The sequence below is a fragment of the Etheostoma spectabile genome, chromosome 14, assembly GCF_008692095.1.
Source record: "Etheostoma spectabile isolate EspeVRDwgs_2016 chromosome 14, UIUC_Espe_1.0, whole genome shotgun sequence".
NCBI classification, from domain to species: domain Eukaryota; kingdom Metazoa; phylum Chordata; class Actinopteri; order Perciformes; family Percidae; genus Etheostoma; species Etheostoma spectabile.
Genome location: NC_045746.1, coordinates 16,070,520 through 16,088,947, shown reverse-complemented (window position 1 = coordinate 16,088,947; position 18,428 = coordinate 16,070,520). Strand labels below are relative to the sequence as shown.

General features: G+C 39.7%; 1 protein-coding gene across 1 annotated transcript in view; it reads left to right on the top strand.

Annotated features, from left to right (window-relative positions):
- Positions 1–18,215, top strand: part of ext1b (exostosin glycosyltransferase 1b) — a 122,196-nt gene extending 103,981 nt beyond the window's left edge. Inside the window, exons 7-11 of the mRNA XM_032534802.1 lie at positions 2,570–2,665; positions 9,630–9,719; positions 12,265–12,425; positions 13,728–13,899; positions 15,113–18,215. Of these exons, the coding sequence (XP_032390693.1) occupies positions 2,570–2,665; positions 9,630–9,719; positions 12,265–12,425; positions 13,728–13,899; positions 15,113–15,298 (705 nt within the window). The 3' untranslated portion in view covers positions 15,299–18,215. The remainder of the gene's footprint in view (positions 1–2,569; positions 2,666–9,629; positions 9,720–12,264; positions 12,426–13,727; positions 13,900–15,112) is intronic.
- Positions 18,216–18,428: the final 213 nt, after the last annotated feature.

The following is an 18,428-nucleotide window of genomic DNA, read 5'->3' as shown; positions in this document are numbered from 1 at the left end:
CACACACACACACACACACACACACACACACACACACACACGCATACTGGCACACATACACAGTTCCATCGTCAGCAGCACCCTGAGAGGGCTGGTGGGCTAACAGAGCACCATCTGTGTTTCTAATCAAGGAATAGAGCCCCTGTAAGGATGGAATAACACGTTTCTCAGCTATGTGTGAGCAGAGATCCAGACTGTATCCCTGATGTTATCTTACAATGACAAACCCTTTCTTGCCTCTGATTCAGCCTCATTAATAGTGGTTGTTTTTCTTTTCATCGGTACTGGCTTATAATGATGAGATGGTTTAGCCCATTCATCAAACAGCTGTGTAATCTTTCTTTTAAAGACCAGTGACATATTTCTACACACTAACACCTTAACACAGACATCCAAATGGCTCCCAGCTCATAATTTGGCAGGTGCAGTCAGGGTGCAGAGTCCCCGAAGGGAACTGCTGCTGCACGTGACGTAGTTAATGTCAGAATCATGTGAAACTTTATTGATCCCTGCAGGGAAATTCTTGTGGATGGCCTCCATCAGGGACATTTGAGCACAGCAGCTACAGCTCTGCACATTGGAACTGGGATGGATACATTTACTGACTTGTTCAAGGACGGGGTAGATATTACTGTAGCTGACACACTACACTACGGTATGGGATGCTGATGTGTTCCTTTCACTTTCTTACTCTAATCACTAATTGGGTATTCCTTCACCACAGGTTCAGGAAAACCAATAGGGATAGAAGTTAATATAACATGTGTTTGCGCTCTGCTTTGCTGTTGTTTTTTTTCATCTCAATTTATGTAATAATTTATCAAACTCCATCCACCTCCCAATTTAATGGAAAAATTTACTGTACCAATATAGTATAGAATAAACTACAATAACATACTAATGACTTCACTCTTTTTGAGTTTTAGTATTTTCTTCCTGAAAAACAAGTCTGCTGAAAAATGCCATCATACATACTAAAATTGCTCAAATGTTGAATGTGGTTTTGAACAACACGACCATTCCACTATGCTGTGCACAACAGAAATGGAGACACTGGAAGTGAAAGCATGGCAGATGGTGGTGCTATAGCTCCAGGCAAAGCTCAGAAAACCGCAAACTAATAAATCTTTGGAAATACATTTTTCACCATCTATTTGTAAAGTTTTGAAATGTGACAATGGGGGAGGGAGCAGTGTTGTGAAGTTTCCATTTGATTTACAATCCATCTTCACATGGTTTCCTGTTGGTTTGAGCTGCACAGTGACCGTGAAAACTGTAATTGTTTTAGGGTTTAAGGTTAAGGTAAAGTATAGGTCATAAAACCTACCCCTTCTATGTTTTAGCATCAGAATATTCTGGAGATATGTGGCTTGTGAAAGATGGGTCCATTATTTACCTTGGTGACTATAGGACAAAAGGATCACTAATAATCTGTGTTCATGGTCACTTCTCCCATTGGACTCAATGGTTACATCTCATAACCCTTATGGCTCCCCGACTTCCTTGTGTCTTAGTCCCTCCCACCGAGGAGGCAAGGGAGAGGCGCAAGGAAATCATGGGAGGAGAAAGGCAACAAGCAAATGTTAGTTAGAAGGTTGAGGGTCCTTTCTTCTGAAGCATCATATAAATTTGTCAGGTGTATAGGCGGAGTTAGCAAAGCTGCTCTCGTGTATCCTGGCCTTTAGCTGCTAGATGATCCCTCCTCGATGCTCACTCCTTGTGGCAGAAATAAGAGCCTGGAGATGGCCTTCACCGAGGAGGGACAGAACAACATCCATTTTTGCCTAGGTCGTCAAGGAGCTGTCAAATAAGGGTTATGAGATGCAGCCTTTGAATACCAAGATATGCTCTTTCTACAGCCCCATGAGCAATTCTTCAACAGCTGGACAAATTCAAAGCTTGACAGGCCTACCGTTGCTAAGCTGTGATTGATCAATAGCCATTTGGGGAAGAGATTTAGCAAACAAACAAGAAGATGCAAATTCAAGATGCATTAGAACAGGCATAGATATGAGAATTTAAACGAGTGTGTAAGGTCAGACAGGAGTCATGCCATGTGTGTTTATGTGTGTGTTCCTCATCTAACAATAATGAGATCTATCGTGGAAGTACAGTAAATGATGGAAGGTTGGATGGAATGTGACACGTCCATGTCTGCTGACCTGCATGTCACTGAACAGCAATCCAAGTCATGTAAAACATCAGTCCTTCATGTAAAACGTCATCCTGTTGGAGTGGGAGGATGAGATCAAATGGGCCAGAAATTGTTTTCAGCAAACTGTTTCAGTTAGAAATGAAACCTGACAATGTGACGGTATTGGTTATGGGTTGAATGAAACGGAACATTTTGGAGCCCTAATTGGAAATTTTATTACTTCAGTTGCCCTTCTGGCTCTTTAACATTCAATCAGCCTTTAATAAGGTGGCATTTGCTGGCCGTAGGTCACGTAAATGTCACATGTTCAACAAGCAGGGAAGTGTTCTGCGAGTTGTTTTGGTTAGAGGAAATCAAATCAGATACAAGGGAGTTATTTGGTGCAGCTGATGAGGTCTTCCTTCTTTCTTGTAGATCATTGTCCTGTGGAACTGTGACAAGCCTCTTCCGGCCAAGCACCGCTGGCCTGCCACCTCAGTGCCCGTCATCGTCATAGAGGGAGAGAATAAGGTGAGCCTCAACACTTTTCCTCTCTGTTACCTTAAGGTGTGATCACTATCATTTCTAATTACTTAGCTTTTCTTATGCATATTCTCGGACTGTAAAGTTAATGTTTCTTGGCACATTTCATTCACTCTGAGAGTTTCTAGGAGTTAATGACTTTTAATTTGTGCTGCACTGACTCCATTAAATGGCTTGGGAATAATATACATTGGGTGGAAAAAAGCAAGGCTTAGAGGCTACTGCATATTGTTAGGAAAGATGAGGCAATAATGGGTAAGTAAATATGCGGAGTAGCATTCATTTAATTTTTATGTATTGCTTTTTACTTAAATCATGACTAAATATCTAATTAACTGAAGAAAGTGACAAAGTCTCTCTGGAGAAATAAGTTACAGTTGAGTTGCAATATAGACCATAAATATACAAAATAAAATAATGCCTGGAAGATGAGCTACAGCAGGGATTTTCAGGTTAGATTTTTCTTGATGTGTTTAGTAACTCATGATCCTTACTTTCATGCAGCCATTTTAAAGTCATAATTACCACTACCACTATACTTAAATATATGTTTATTAGGAATGCAACTAAAGATGTTTTTATGCAGACTATTTTCCTCGATGTATTGATTATTTGATCTAAAAAATGAAAATAGTGAATATCATTATTGTGTACCATGTACATTTATATTACTATTTATAGTCATTGTGTATATTTACAATGTACTGTACATACATATAGTGTATAGTGCAACTCAACTGTGAGAGATGTGGTCATTTTCTTTAGTTAAATAGAATTTAGTTATGATTAAGTAAAGACTAAACCATACATGAGAAAGTGACAAAAGGGTTAGATGATATCAATAACAAACCCAAAGACATTCAGTTTACAATCCTATAAAAGAGAGAAAAGTAGCAAATTCTCAAAATTAAGAGCCTGAAACGAGAGGTTTTGTCTTAAAAAATGACGATTATTATCAAAATAGTTTTGTGTTGATTGACTATTTGATTAATTAACTCCTTTACTCCTTTTAGCTCTAACATGACTATTACTTCCTTAACACACTTGTGCAAAATATTTTTAACAACACAAGAATAAAAGGTGTAAATATGACTAAAACATGGGAATGTGCATGAAAATAATGTTTGATGTCAATTTTCTCACTTTGTCAGTGTAGAGATATCTTGTTCTTTTCCTCTGTGCTTATGACTAACACTGTCATAAGAGACATGTGTTAAGTTATGCCTACTGCCAGAGCCCTGAGCATGCTTTAGTGGCATTTATTATGACAGCCTTATTAAGCCGAGGACTAATAAGACTGGTGAAAGGGCTGCTGTGTTTCTCTTGACCTGCTTTTGGCCTCTCCTTGTCAAAGTCAAAGGTCAAACATTGACACACGGCCTGATTCTTTGCCTCTAAACGCTGATCCAAACTCATCTTTTACCAAGCTCGCGTTTCCCCACAATTTTGAGGAAAAAGAAACCGAATCTGGTCACTCTTCTGTATTCCAAGACATAAGACTCATTCTACGCCGGCCTCTCCCCTTTCCCACTCGTGAGGACTTAACTTCACCTGCCAATCAGAGGAAGTGGTTTTCACATCAGTGTCAGTCACCCGGCGCTATGCTGGGTTTATGGTTTACCTCTCTCTGTGGCTCTAAGTGGTTTCTCCCAAGCTGTCAGTCACAGTGGGAGGGCTCCGTGTGTAGCTGTGCGTCCGTAAAAAGCAAGCAGATCAAGCTTTGTGTGTGTGTGTGTGTGTGTGTGTGTGTGTGTGTGTGTGTGTGTGTGTGTGTGTCAGTCAGCAGCAGCCTGTGGTTTGTTGTGGCGGGTTCTGTGTTTACTGTGGCGAACCAGGCTGTGTTCCTCCACCCCACAGAGGAAGAGAGCGTTTTTCATCTTGCCTTTTTCCCCCACTTCTTTCTTGCTTATCCCCTCTCTCTTTCATCCCTGTCTTCACTCACAGATTCTCTTTTTTTTCCCCCTCATGCTAATTTTATCTTCCTCACATATGTTTTTGCTTCTCTCAATCACTGCATTGTCCTCTCCTTTTTCCGCTTTATTTGCTTTTTTGCATACTAACCTCAGGAACGGAATTTTAGTTCCCCTAATGCACCCCTGCCGCTTAATGTTTTTAATAAATTAGATGCCCCTAATTTTATTTATTTATCATTCTCTATAAATATGATCATCAAACACGAAGGCCTGCATTCTATTTCAAGCCTCCACACTGCCAGGAATAAAAAAGCTGAAACCTTTATGTATTAATTAATTTATTGTTATCCTTTATTGTATACCTTATTCAGCCTACAAAAAACCCACAGTTGATAATGTGTGTACCGTGTATACTATAATTAATTACAACTTGTCTACTGGTTTTTAAGGCCCCCATATTCCCAGGGAAGAAATAGACTACATGACCTCAGTGGCCCTGATGGTAGCAACTAGGCATGGGCTGGTGTAAGATACTGACCTATTAATAATAATAATAAGGATAATAACCTTTAGCAAAAATATCACGGTATTGCAGTATTGCAATTACAGCTTTAAAATATAGATTTTTTTTAAATGGCTGGGTAAAGAAAAAAACTTTGTATTTTATTTTCGAAGCACACTGGCAGGCCAACTGACCATTCATAAAATCAGCTCATACCTTAGGAACGGTATGACAGAAAATGTTAGTGGTTTTGAAAGGTACTACAGTGCCCATTTCTTTTTGGAAATTACTAAGCCTTTTTTTGTCATGGGATTTGTTAAGAGCTAGGAAAAAACATGGGAAAACACCAATCTTATCACCTAACCATGTTCCTTCTTTGTCTCCCTCTGTCCTTCCCTCTGTCATTCTCTCTCTGGCACAGTGGCCAAAAAATCTGGTTTTATGACTGGTTGATTAAAGCCGTGTGAGAATCCCTGCAGCGCTTAATATGGTTTTTAACAAACTGGTTGTCCTTTCTCCTTCCTCAGTCTCCCTCCTCTGCCATTGTCCTTTAGAGAAGAGGTGAAGTGCTGAAGGCAGATTCCTGCTGTAAAAGCTCACATTCCTGGAGAGCACCAGGAAGCCCCAGGCTAATATGTCGCACATCTAACATTACAAACCATCAGGGGGTTAGAAACACCAGCCTCTCATCCTCTCTTTCTCACTTTGTCTTTTTTTTGTGTCTCTTTCCCTTTTTGGTTAAGGTTTGTCTCAATGTCACTTTCTCCCCTCCTGTCTTCTATTTTGCTTCTATTTTTTATTTTGCTTTTACTTCTTCTTCGCTGGTATTCTCTCTGACACCTTCTGTAGAAAAACAAGTTGGGAAGTGGAGCGCAGAGAAGAGATTGTTTTGTCTCTCTTCATATGCCCGCAGGACATTACAGCAGTAATGATGACTCTAGAAAACTAGAAACTCACACACCTTGGCTCCTCCACCCTGTTAGAATATGAGTGACAGTCAAAACTTTCAGCTGCTGCTTTTGCCTCTGGAAGGTTTTTTGGGGAAAGGGGGAGTAGATGGCACTTGACCAAGCCCCGACAGCTCTGTCGAGGCCTAGCTGTGTAGAATTAACTCCCCCTGTGCAGGTAAAATTAAGTTCTGGAAATCCACGGTTAATACTAATTTCTTTCCTGGAAATACAGTGCACCTGCAGATATGAAAAAAGTCAACTCTACATTTTCCAAATTGAATCCCTTAAAATAGTATTTAAAAACCTTTTTTGGTGCCTAAATATCGTTTAACATTTAAAAACAACTATATATATGTTATTTCAGCCTTTTTCCATTACCAAAATGACCCATGTTTCTCCCATGAGCTCAAACTGTTTCAAACTCTCACAGTTAGAATTCAGGAAACTGGTGCATGTGTTAAAAAGAAACCTGATCCATCCATCAGGTCTGAAAAAGCATGATATTATTTCATTTTGACCTATTAAATAGTTTTTCCATATTATGTTGCCTATTTGACATTTAGTCAACTACTTTGTAAATTCAATCTGCTTCTTTTCTTCTGCCTCTTTTTTTGTTAAGTTTGTACATATTTCTGGTCTAAAATGAAAAGAAATTGTTATCAAACAACGATCCGTAAAATAATGAAAAGGTTTGTTTCATCCATGAATCCGAACAGATTAGTGTTGAACTATTGAAATGACCCATCATTTATCTGACAGGTTTATCAGGTTGAAGCTTTTCAAATGTAAAGATTTGCTGCTTTTCTTTTACTAGTGATTGTTATATACCTTAAACTAAGCGTTGTCTATTGAACACTTGATAGACAGGTGCATAAGAAAATCAAATCATGCAACAGAAAGTATTGCACTGGGATTCATTCGTGAATTCAAAACGACAACATCTTTATTCTTTAGCCAGAGTCGGCAACAAACAATCACAAATCATAATGCCGATAAATGTAAGGATGTGTCAGGTGTTTGTTTTGTTTTTTTACTGTTAATCAGATTAAATAAGCAATCTTAAGATACCATCTTGAGCATTTTTCAATATTTTATGACATGTTATTCACTAAAAGGTTGGTCGTTAAGAAAAGTAATCATTAGGTGCAGCACTAGAATGGATCTCAGGCTTCACATAGCTTGACAGTATGCCTTGCATTTTCATTTGTGCTGTGCTGAGTAACTGAATGACAGGCGGTTAGTGTGTGTATAGGGTGCATGTGTTTGTGTGTCTACGTCGGTTAAAGCCATGCATGTTTCTTGTTTGTGTGGGAGGTTGTTTGAGTTTGAGCACACATCCAGTTTACAATTCACACACACATACTTCCTCAATAAGAAGCTGCTGTTTTCTCCTCCAAACGCATTTCATCATAGCAACAGACTAAAAGACTCCCCGTCTCAATGTCCTCAAGATGTTGGTATCTCCATCCGCCCACCAGGCCCCGGCCACTACCACTCTCTCTGCTTCCAGTATTTTTTATTCCGGGACTGTTGTGTATAACATAGTTTGGTTTCATTTGCCGTTAATTATACACATTCTGTTTCAGCAGTGGTTTATAGGAACGGTAAATTCGTGCCATATTTAGGACACATGACTTTTGTCTTAAGTGCTGCATTCATGTGTTTTTATTGATTTAAAATCTAAAAATGACTCTGCAGTAATAATAGACACTTGTATCAGCACTCTATCACTGTTGGAAACAATTAGAGGCCAGCGTGCAGTGAAAAATAGTAAATTGGCTTTTCTCTTCTTCTCAGTGCACTGCTGCTTGTTGCTGTGATGGCTTGTTGTTCTCTTCCACGAATCTGTAAGCCATATCAACATCAGCAACGGTGATCATGTCAGTGTTGTATTGACAGCTTGTTTCTCTTGCCCTTAAGTGACCAAAAACATCAGTTATCACGTTTTAACATAGTATAATCACTTCTTTATAGCCTCCATTAGCATCCTTAGTGTGGTTTGGGCCACTGATTAGGATGCCTCCTAGTGGACCCTCTTTAGAACGTGAAAGTAGGAGGAGAAGCGGGGCAGACTAGGACATGCTGGAGGGTAGTGGTGTAAGAGGAACAAGTTAACTCAATGCGGGAGGGAACCCAAAATCATGCTTCTGTATGTTGCATGCACAGTTAGAGAGTTAAGAGTTATAAGAGCCAGGTTTGCTTTCGAGTAGTCCAATCCACACGCTGCGAAGCGGAGGAGGGTCTGGCTAGGCCACACAGCATTCCCGGATGGGAGAAAAACGTACTCTGGCTGAATGGCATTTCTTGTAACCAATCACAATTGTCATGGGCTACAGAGCCACTTTAAAATAGTTGTGCCAGAAAACTCAGATTGGTTGGATAGTCTAGCTAGCTGTCTGGAGATCGGAAGAGCAGTTAACCATAGTCCTCATAAATCTACAGGAGTTTAAAATTCCAACACAAAGAAAGCGGAAGGAAACCCCATCGGTGAAAATACATGCATCCGGTAGAATTTCCTGTGACACTGAAGCAATCCCGGAAGTGGAACGTCAAGGATGTGGACTAGCATCCGAGAGTCGTTGCTCCAGACTCTTGCTCAGTGCTCACCCCGTGAGCCGATAAGCGAGTGAGAGCCGCAGCAACAGTGACAGTCTTGTTCAGTGAGCCAACGCAGTAGCACAAAGCACACCCACTGAGCTGAAGAACAAGTTGTCGACAAGTGCAAGGTTGTAGGTGAACCAAAAGAGTTGTTTGTGAGTTAATTCCCTAGTGACGAGTGACCGATACAAAGCAGGTTACTTAACCCTCATGTTGTCCTCGGGTCAAATTCAACCCATTTTCAGTTGTTTCATCACAGAAAATGGGCCTTTGAAATAAGCTGAAAATGTCAACATTAGAAATATAAAAAAAAAAAAACATTAAAAAAAGGACCCACTACATTGAAAAAGTGACAAAAATGTCAGAAAATACGATATCTTTTTTTCATGATTGACGGGAAGACAACACAAGGGTTAAAAGAACCTGTCTTCTCCAGGAGGAGCTGTAGTACGTGACTAGGGTGAAGTTAATCTAGGCTAACTTGCTAAGTCTGCTGCCATCGCTACCTGTAACTGAATAAGCAGCTAAAAAGCGATCGATTTATTTCAAAATGCTAAAAGTGTTCCTACTGAGGAAAAAAAACCCGAGACAGATGGTTTTGTGATTAAAAAAAAAAAATCATTCCCTGATGTTAGATAAAATAGCCAATACTTGGAACAAATCTTTCAGAACAACCTGCAGTGATTAAGGATGACATAGAGCTGTCAATGTTTCCATAGCAACATTCAATGGAAGCTGTGTGAATAAACACCTCCGCACTGTTGGTTTGCAAAAAAACAATATGCAGCTCAACGGAAAAATGGAGACCCCATGTACCACAAGGGTATTTTTCAGATATTTTTCACAGCTTTCAGAACCCACATTTGCTCCTTAATGTGTTTAATGCAACCAATGATCATATCTTTGTGCTGCTTGAGGAGGGGAATCCAACTGTTATCATGTAAATGGTGTGTTTATCCCTTTTGTGCTCTGTGTTTCCCTCTCTGCAGGTGATGAGCTGTCGTTTCTTGCCCTACGAGACCATAGTGACCGATGCTGTCCTCAGCCTGGATGAAGACACAGTGTTGTCCACCACAGAGGTATCTTGTAATATAATAAAATAGAGTAGAATAGAAAAGTCTTTCTCTATATCTGCCTCTTCTCCGTGTCTTGATAGCCTGGTCCTCCTGAGACAAACTCTCTCTATATGTCCCAAAAGCAACTCTCTGATTGCATTTTCTCTCAATTTTATTTCTCTCTTTCTGTTTGTCCCCGGTGTTTTCAAGTTACCGCTCTGCAGCTTGATTCTTAAATCGCTTTAACTACTCTAACTTTTACTGCCAGGGCCTTACTTTATCCCACTTCTCGTCTGCCTTTTCTCCTTTTCTTTCCATCTTTCACCTTATGTTTTGGCGCCAGTAATCACACAGCACCTCCCAAAATCCCCTGGTCCAAAGCAGCACTGCGCTAGGCATTTTTGCTCAACATGCTGTCTGGACTGTTTCTGTTTTTCCCGGCGACACATTTTGGCACAGCACCATAGAAAGCCAGATGCTGCTTTGAACAGTGTAGAATTAGATCTCATAAAGGCTGTTTGTAGGGAGGATCGGGATGGCAAGTCAGAGCTGGCACGGGAAAATCCAGCCCCAAAAGAAACAAATCAACCTGTGCTCCTCCGTTGAACATAGTTGGATCATGAACACAAATAATAAGTTTTAGGCACATCAATGCTAGTACAAGTTAAAAAAAAAGAAGACATTCAGGCAAAAATACCATCACAGATTTCTGAACAGTTTCCCAATCTAAACACTCTCTCCATTCCCTCCAAATTAGTCTCTCAACAAAAACAAAACCCTAATGTTCTTCCTCAGCTTTCTTTACCCTTACCGTGATAAGCAGAGTTGTCCTTTACAATGAAATACAAGCCCGTTCTAATGGAGGATTTCTCATGTTTATTTATGGTCCCATTTTTCCAACAATACTTCCTGTTGTTGCTGGTTCAACCATTGAAATAATTTTCCTTGTGACTGTGTTATCATTCAACTACCTTTCTCTTGCATTGAAAGTAAGAGAACGAGAGTCAGAGCTGTTCTTCTTTCCTCTTGGCACTTGTGAAGAGAATATAAATATGTGTTTTATGGTGTGTTTTATGGTGTATTTTAACATTCATTCAAGTATTTATTTATATAAGCACTCTCTCGGTGTAGTATAGTGTGGTAATATGTAGTGTGATGCGGAACGGGCTGTTTGTGGAGCAGCTGAGGCCTTTTTGATGTTTTCATCTAATTTTTTGATTGAATGCTTTGATCATGACCACAGAAGAAGGCAGCTGCTTAGGAAAGGCTGCTTTGTGTTTGATGTGGTTTTGCCTATGTTGTATTTTCACTATGGCGTGCACTTCCTTTGTTAGTTCTCTATGTTGTCTATTTATTTCCTTCATTGTTTCTTTTTCTAGCACAATGAGCTCTGTGAAGAGAAATTGAATCCTAACTAAATTAAATTTAAATTAACATTTCAAAAAGAATATTTCATGCTTTATATTTGCAAATTACAGAACACCTTCAGGAATACTACGGTGTTGTTTAAAATTGTGTTGTAATAATTGCTTTATTAATGATTACTACCTCTTTTACTAATGCTTTGTATATCAGCTATAAGCCATTAATAAGAGCAACTTTTGGTTTCCAGGTAATAGGAAATCCCTCTGGCTAGTGTTTATTCCTTTGATTTGGTAATAATGCAGTTATAAATGTTGGCAATCCATTAAAGCTTTAGTGTGTAACTTTTTGTTATTAACAAACGTCCGTTACAATCAAGCCATTGCCAAATGAGTTGCCACAAAGTTAATTAAGACGATCAGCTCCACACAACTCTCTCTGTATTTCTCAGTCTGGCTGCGTTCAGAAGACTGTGTCGTCCGGCGATTTTTGCACGCAGAAAATCAAGCGAAGATAATTACCTCTTCTGAAGAGTCAATCGTGTTTTTTTTTTTAATCCTCTGTGTCCTCCTTGGTTACACACTACTCTGTGGAGGAGGCCTGGAGGTTCACAAAGATCACAGTAGACTTGTATCATGTGGACGTGGCAACAGTTTTTTTATGCATTACTTAGAATTCCTTATGGGGGCGACAGAAACTACACACTATAACTTTAAACACATGCACGTTTCACACTATCTAATAAGCCATTAAGTCAGTTATAGAGCTAGTTATAAATGTTATAAATAATGTTTTTGATCCAGATAGGTAAAAGTAATGGTTAAACAGTTAAAATAGTTTGCTAAAGATAATTGTTGAAATAAATTATGTGATTGATGAAGGGTTACTTGGGTTCATCTCATCTCTGTGGAGGTATGTCAAGCAAAATATGTCGGTAAGCGCTGTCCTAATGATCTAAAAAGATCAATCAAGTGTCCTGCTGAAGGAGGATAAACACCATGTTAAAGAATTGTTTCACAACCTGGCAACCCATGTTATTAATTGATTATAACTATTAATTAATTGATTATAACTGATATAAGCATTTGTAAATAAATATTAACCATGAATGCATTGTTCACAACACATATAGTGTGAATTATTAGGAATTGGTATCCATTATGCATATAATAAATGTTCTAAATAGAATATGTCATCGTCTGTCCAGGTGGACTTTGCCTTCACGGTCTGGCAGAGTTTTCCAGAGCGAATCGTAGGTTACCCCGCTCGCAGCCACTTCTGGGACAGCAACAAGGAGCGTTGGGGCTACACATCCAAATGGACCAACGATTATTCAATGGTGCTGACAGGGGCCGCCATCTATCACAGGTACAGTACACGCTTCATTGTTGTCTTCTGATCCGTAAAACTTAGTTCCAGTACAGCATTTTACCTACTCACTGTTTCGATCTGCTCTGCTGTTTTCTTCCCTGCTCTTTACTTCTGTTCTGTTCCTCTTCTGTTATTCTGTACGGGGATCACAGCTTTGCTCTACTCTGCTCTCCAGTGTTCAGTTGTCTTTCTTCTGATATAACACTTTGATGCAGTGATCTATAGATTATGAAAGTAGGTGGGATGTTCAGTGTTGCACAGCATCAGGAAAGCAGTGTTTTGACTCTTGGTACGTTTTATCCAAAAAATGTCAATTTCTCTGCTACACAGCGTTTCATAGTTCCTGCGTTTAGTTTTACTACAGCCCTGTCAGCTTTAATATGGCTTTGCTCAGCTGTGATGGGAGCAGTCCATTAAGCTGAAGTCAGCCAATCACTGCAGCCAAATGCTTAATCACTTTCAATAACTCAGTCGTTCAATCCATCCAGGAAGTTGAGCAATCCTTTGTCTGTTGATGAACTCAGTTATACCCAAAGGCTTTAACCTGGAATGTAAAGGTGTCTTAAAATGTTGCTGCATTTAAATGAAGTAGTCTACACAGTTCTTTGTGACATTTGCCACTCTTCAGTTGTCTCTAAAGGTCTGAAACTGTGGGATTATTCATTTTCACTCGGATGTTTTCCGGCAACAATCAAAAAGCAATCTTCTGAAAGTTTGTGAACATACTCAGAATTTGTACGAGTAGAATGTAAATGAAACTCTAAATACAATATGTGTTCAATTGGGAAAAGTGAAAAGGAAATGAAGAAAAACGCGTGAAATTAAATCACATCACAGATGTGCAGTTTTTGAAAAGAGGCAATAAAAACAATTGTAAATCACAAACTTAACCTGCAAATCATCCTTTAGTCTGCTTCCTTGCCATTTAAATGCTTCCACCTTTTGATTATTAGTTACTCTGCTGTTGTGTAATCCCCTGGGCCCCATATACACACAAAGATTTTTTTTTTGATATATTGGATGTATACACATTCGTTTAGGGTCGTTGTTCTGTCCATCTGGCAAATGTCTAATTGTCCCTCTCCTTTAGCTCTGTTTTTGGTCTCTAACAACTCCTGGGGGAAATGTCTCTTTTGCTGCTAAATGCTCTACTATGTTTACAAGCTAGTATCTTACTGTGTCTAGTTGGTCCTGAGTTCTTTTTTCTTTTTTTTTCATAAAAACTGACCCATCCAGATCAGTAGCCTCTTCTTTTTTTCTAACTATTCTTTATAACTATTCTTCTGTCCTTTCTTGCAGATATTACCATTACCTGTATACCAACTACTTACCCACTAGTCTGAAGGGCATGGTTGACCAGCTGGCCAACTGTGAGGACATCCTGATGAACTTCCTGGTCTCTGCTGTCACCAAGCTGCCGCCCATCAAGGTTACGCAGAAGAAACAGTACAAGGAGACAATGATGGGACAGGTAAGAGTCTATTGAAACCCTTCTCATGACTGGATCCATGTCCAGTCAAAGAGCTGTTACATCGAAATCAGAACAGCTGCCAGTTGAGAGAACTGGTTCACATTTATGAAAAACAGGATATGATAGAACTTGTAACAGTAGACCTATTATATAAATCGTGATTCATGCTGAAGCCAGTGTTGTTTTCTTCCCATCATCAGTGTGTGTCATGGACTTTGAGCTGGAGCAAACCCAAATCCGTGCTGCTTCATGATATCAACATGAATAATTCTCTTAAAAGTGTTTGGGACGACCCGTGGGTAAACAGGACAAGTCACGTACTGTACAGTGGAGAGACAAAAGCAAAGAAAGGAGTCGTGTCAGTTTTTATGGCTTGCGTCATAGTTGCCAGTCTTACTCCCAAATATAGAATATGATCCAGCTGATTATTTATTGAAAGACATTAATGTCAGTTGATATTCCGTAATGGTTTTCTCTTGTCACAGTGGCTGAAGTATAACTATGAAAAAAAAGAATGACTGCAGCTGATTGTTATTGTTGGTCTTTTTCATGTAATGATAACGTCCCTTTCCTGATCAAATGGTCTAATTAAAGCAGTGTTTCTTGTCTGGCGTACCCCCACATGCCATCAACAACAACACTTGTCACGTTCCAAATAAGTTCAACACAATTGATTTTTAAGTGGATCTGGAACCATTTCCTAAAGATCAGCAACATCCCAGTTTGTAATTTAATTTGGATGTTTATTGTCCTTACAAATTTGCTACATAAAATCATAAATAGGAAGGCAAACTGGCACTCCGAAATGCTTTGTTTAAAGCCCTGACGAAGACCTGCAACAGTTGAAACATGCTGGCTTCTTTAATGATGTACCCACTATGATAAAGGCTTTTTAATATTTCCTTAATCTTTCTCATTTTGTAGTGCTTTGATTGCCTTTTCTATTTATCCTTTTTTATTCCCCATTTTCAAAGAGCACCCGATACTTGTTTGATCTATGTTTGAGTATACAGAGCTACCAGTCATGTCTTCTTTTTTTCTCCATATAAAATTAAAAAGCTACTCCACAATCCTCAATGTACCCCAAAGCAAGAGCAGTGGTACTGGTTGCCAATCACTGATCTAAGGCAATTCTTATTCACTGTAATAGTATGACTCTAAAATGGTTCTTTTGTCTTCCCTTATTCCTCTTCTTTGTCTTCATTCCCTTCAGTCTTCGAGGGCTTCTCGCTGGGCCGATCCGGACCACTTTGCCCAACGGCAAACCTGCATGAACAAGTTCGCCAGCTGGTTTGGCGCCATGCCTCTGGTTCACTCCCAGATGAGACTGGACCCTGTCCTGTTCAAGGACCAGGTCTCCATTCTCCGCAAGAAATACAGGGACATCGAGAGGCTCTGACAGGACCGGCGCCCCCTAGGGGGAGACCCTACGCAGGGGGAGGTGCGTGAGAGAGACCTTGTGGAGAGTAGTAGTAGTAGTAGGACTACAGCAGGATGGACAGGGAGCGACACAGCTCGGTCTTCCACTCAGCACATTGCCAATGACCACAGCGCCGCTGCTGCCAGGACTTGACATGGAAAGGGATGAATGAGAAACAAGCAGGTGGCATTTGGATATGAAAAATATAAACAAAAATTTCAAACACAGACAGACAAAGAGGAGTACACAAACTGATGGACATGCCAAACAGTACTGTATGTTTTGCAAATGTGCAAACACACAGCACACACTACTGACAACAAGAACTCTTGGAAAGCATATTTTTTTGTACAACATGAACATGGATGACATTGACTTTCCTGCTCTCTTGGCACGTGTGCAGGTCGGTAGAAGAGGGAAGGTGTCCACGATTGCAAATCTGGCAACCCCACCACCATAAATCCTACTGGTCGCCCCTAGCTATCCTCCCCAGTATGCATCAAGACGTAATATTCAACTACCAAAATCCCTGCTTTATAGCCCCGGATACCCTGTTCACAAGTTGATTTGATTTCTGTACAAATCAGCTCTCTGGTGTCACTGTCGACCCTTTCTCCTCTCTGAGAGGTAATATTTTTATTTCCAAGGTTGAAAATGTAAACAGATGTGTCCTGACAAGGTTTTTATAGCAGAGCTGCCATTATTTCTTCAAACTGTTGGCCATCAACACACATCCTTGAGCCGGAAAACATCCTGTCTGTCCTATCCTTGGCTCATTTCTTGATGTGCTGATATGGCTTTTATAATGTCTATCTGCATCCCTGTTATCACAAAGATAAGTTAGAAAAACATCTTGTTTCATATTCCATTTTCCTCTCATTCTCCCCACAGCAGTTGTACTTTTCTCATCTTTTTTTTCTTACTTACTTTCTATCTGTTATTTTACCCATTCAAACTCTGTACTTTCCATCTTGTGTGTGTGTGTGTGTGTGTGTGTCCTAAAAACATGTTTGCTCCTCCAACCATAGAGTACATTTTCCCTCCGCTGGAATGAGTGAAATGGATGGATGAAATTGAGCAAAACGTTGCATTTAAACCCAAACTTGTTTCTGCCCATTTATTTCTTCCTGCATGGCCTCCAAACTTACTTACAGGTAGAGATGGAATCAAATTTCAGCCCATAGCAGGTCTTTAGTGACCAGCTTCATTTCACAGATGTGCTTGTGGAGAGATTTTTAACGCTGAGTGCATCAGTGCCATTCTGACATCAAGGTCTGCCTTTAAAATTGTTTATTGCACATCACGTTGCCTACATCAGTTTGAGATGCCTAGATGCTCTTAAGTTGAAATATTGTAGTCATCAGCCATGTGGCTCTCTTGCCACCAGGATTATTATTTTTTTCCGTGACATATCAGAGGACCTCAGACCCATTAAATTGACAAAAGGTTTTCTCTTCCATTTGTCAGACAGAGATACGTTGTGGCTTCAATTAGGTAAAGCTATTTCATTTTAAGTGCTGTTTTATTCCCAGGGGACACGCTGTTGATGAAACACTCTCACATTATGGACCATTGTGTTGTGGAAGCAGTGACCCACAAACATGACCTGCTGGCTAATGCTAGCCTTCAAAGGACCGTTTTTTTTTTTTTTTTCCTGTACTGCTTGTCTGTTACTTATAACAGCTGCTCACATCACAATCGTATTCACATCACACTGCCTGACATTTTGCACCTTAAATTACTTTATTGGTATTGCATAACCATATTAAAATGCTAAAATAACTAGCTATCTCAACCTTTAATTGATCATTTCAAAGAGATATGTTGTCTATGAAAATGGTTAGGTCGTAGCAGAGCTGCTACACGCTGTCATTAGGTCTGCATCCAGCATGAGCACAGGCAGTCCCCTCGCTCATTTAGTTTGCAGACACTTAAATGAAAGCAGCATGCTTTTAGTGGCCTTTCTGTTGGGCAGGCATTGTCTCTACCAAAGTGTGTGTGTGTGTGTGTGTGTGTGTGTGTGTGTGTGTGTGTGTGAGTGTGAGTGTGAGTGTGTGTGTGCATGCGCGCGCATGCGGGTCAACATCGTCAGTATCGGTCTCACATTCAATTAATTTGAGTTGTTTTTCATCATTTTGTTTTACGCATAGTTTTTTATATAACATGTATTTGAAAGCCTTTGCAGTCTCAACAAAGGTGTTGTTCATGCTATCAAGAGTCATATCCAAATGCTACTAATGCAAAGCTTCTCTTTTCAGCATGTATCAAAGTCAGCAGGACTATAATGTTTTTATTTTATTTTTTCTCACGTCATTGCTTTAAAGATCATGTTTGTATTTACATTCTGGGACTTCAAGTTTGGAGTGTTATTTGTCTGCCAGGAGAGATTTATGATCTGTTTAATGTGGAGTCAAACATCAAATGTTCTAACATCTACAGTACGTGATTCCTGGAAAAACATGCTCCTCATGTGGTCTGCATCTGGTCCCTATTTCATCTTCAGAGAACCATAATGTATTGTTTTTTTTATTCCTTATCAAGCCTTTTATGTCTGATCGTTTGAATCACTGTATGTGCATCATCTCAAGAAAACCATGTCCCCCACGTTTGCAGATATCTCATGGAAAAAAAAACACCCATTTCAAATCCCTGTACATAGGCATATATTTATTTTTGGAAAAGAAAAAAAGACAGTGTACGATTTGAGATGACGTGGCGAGAACATAAGACTGATCCTGCATCACCGAGGGGAGTTAATGGTATTTATTCAGTTTATTTTCTACAAGCTGTGCACATTAATCCACAAAGATGCCGATATACAGCTCATATTATGTTTGACTCTGCATTGGTTTTCCAGGGAAAACATACATCACGCTCTTTCTCCTACAGAACTCTCCATGAGATCGAAAACATTTTACAACAAGTTTTAACTCTAAAAGATTGCATACACCAGTGATCTAGAATTGGATTGGGCCACACAATCTTGGTTCTCCACGGGAGTCAAATTGCAAAGTCCCAATAAAGACTACGCCAACTGACACATGGAAAATAATAAGCAGCTGGGTCCTCTGAACCAGATGGAAACATTTTCAGATTTTGCAGTAACGTC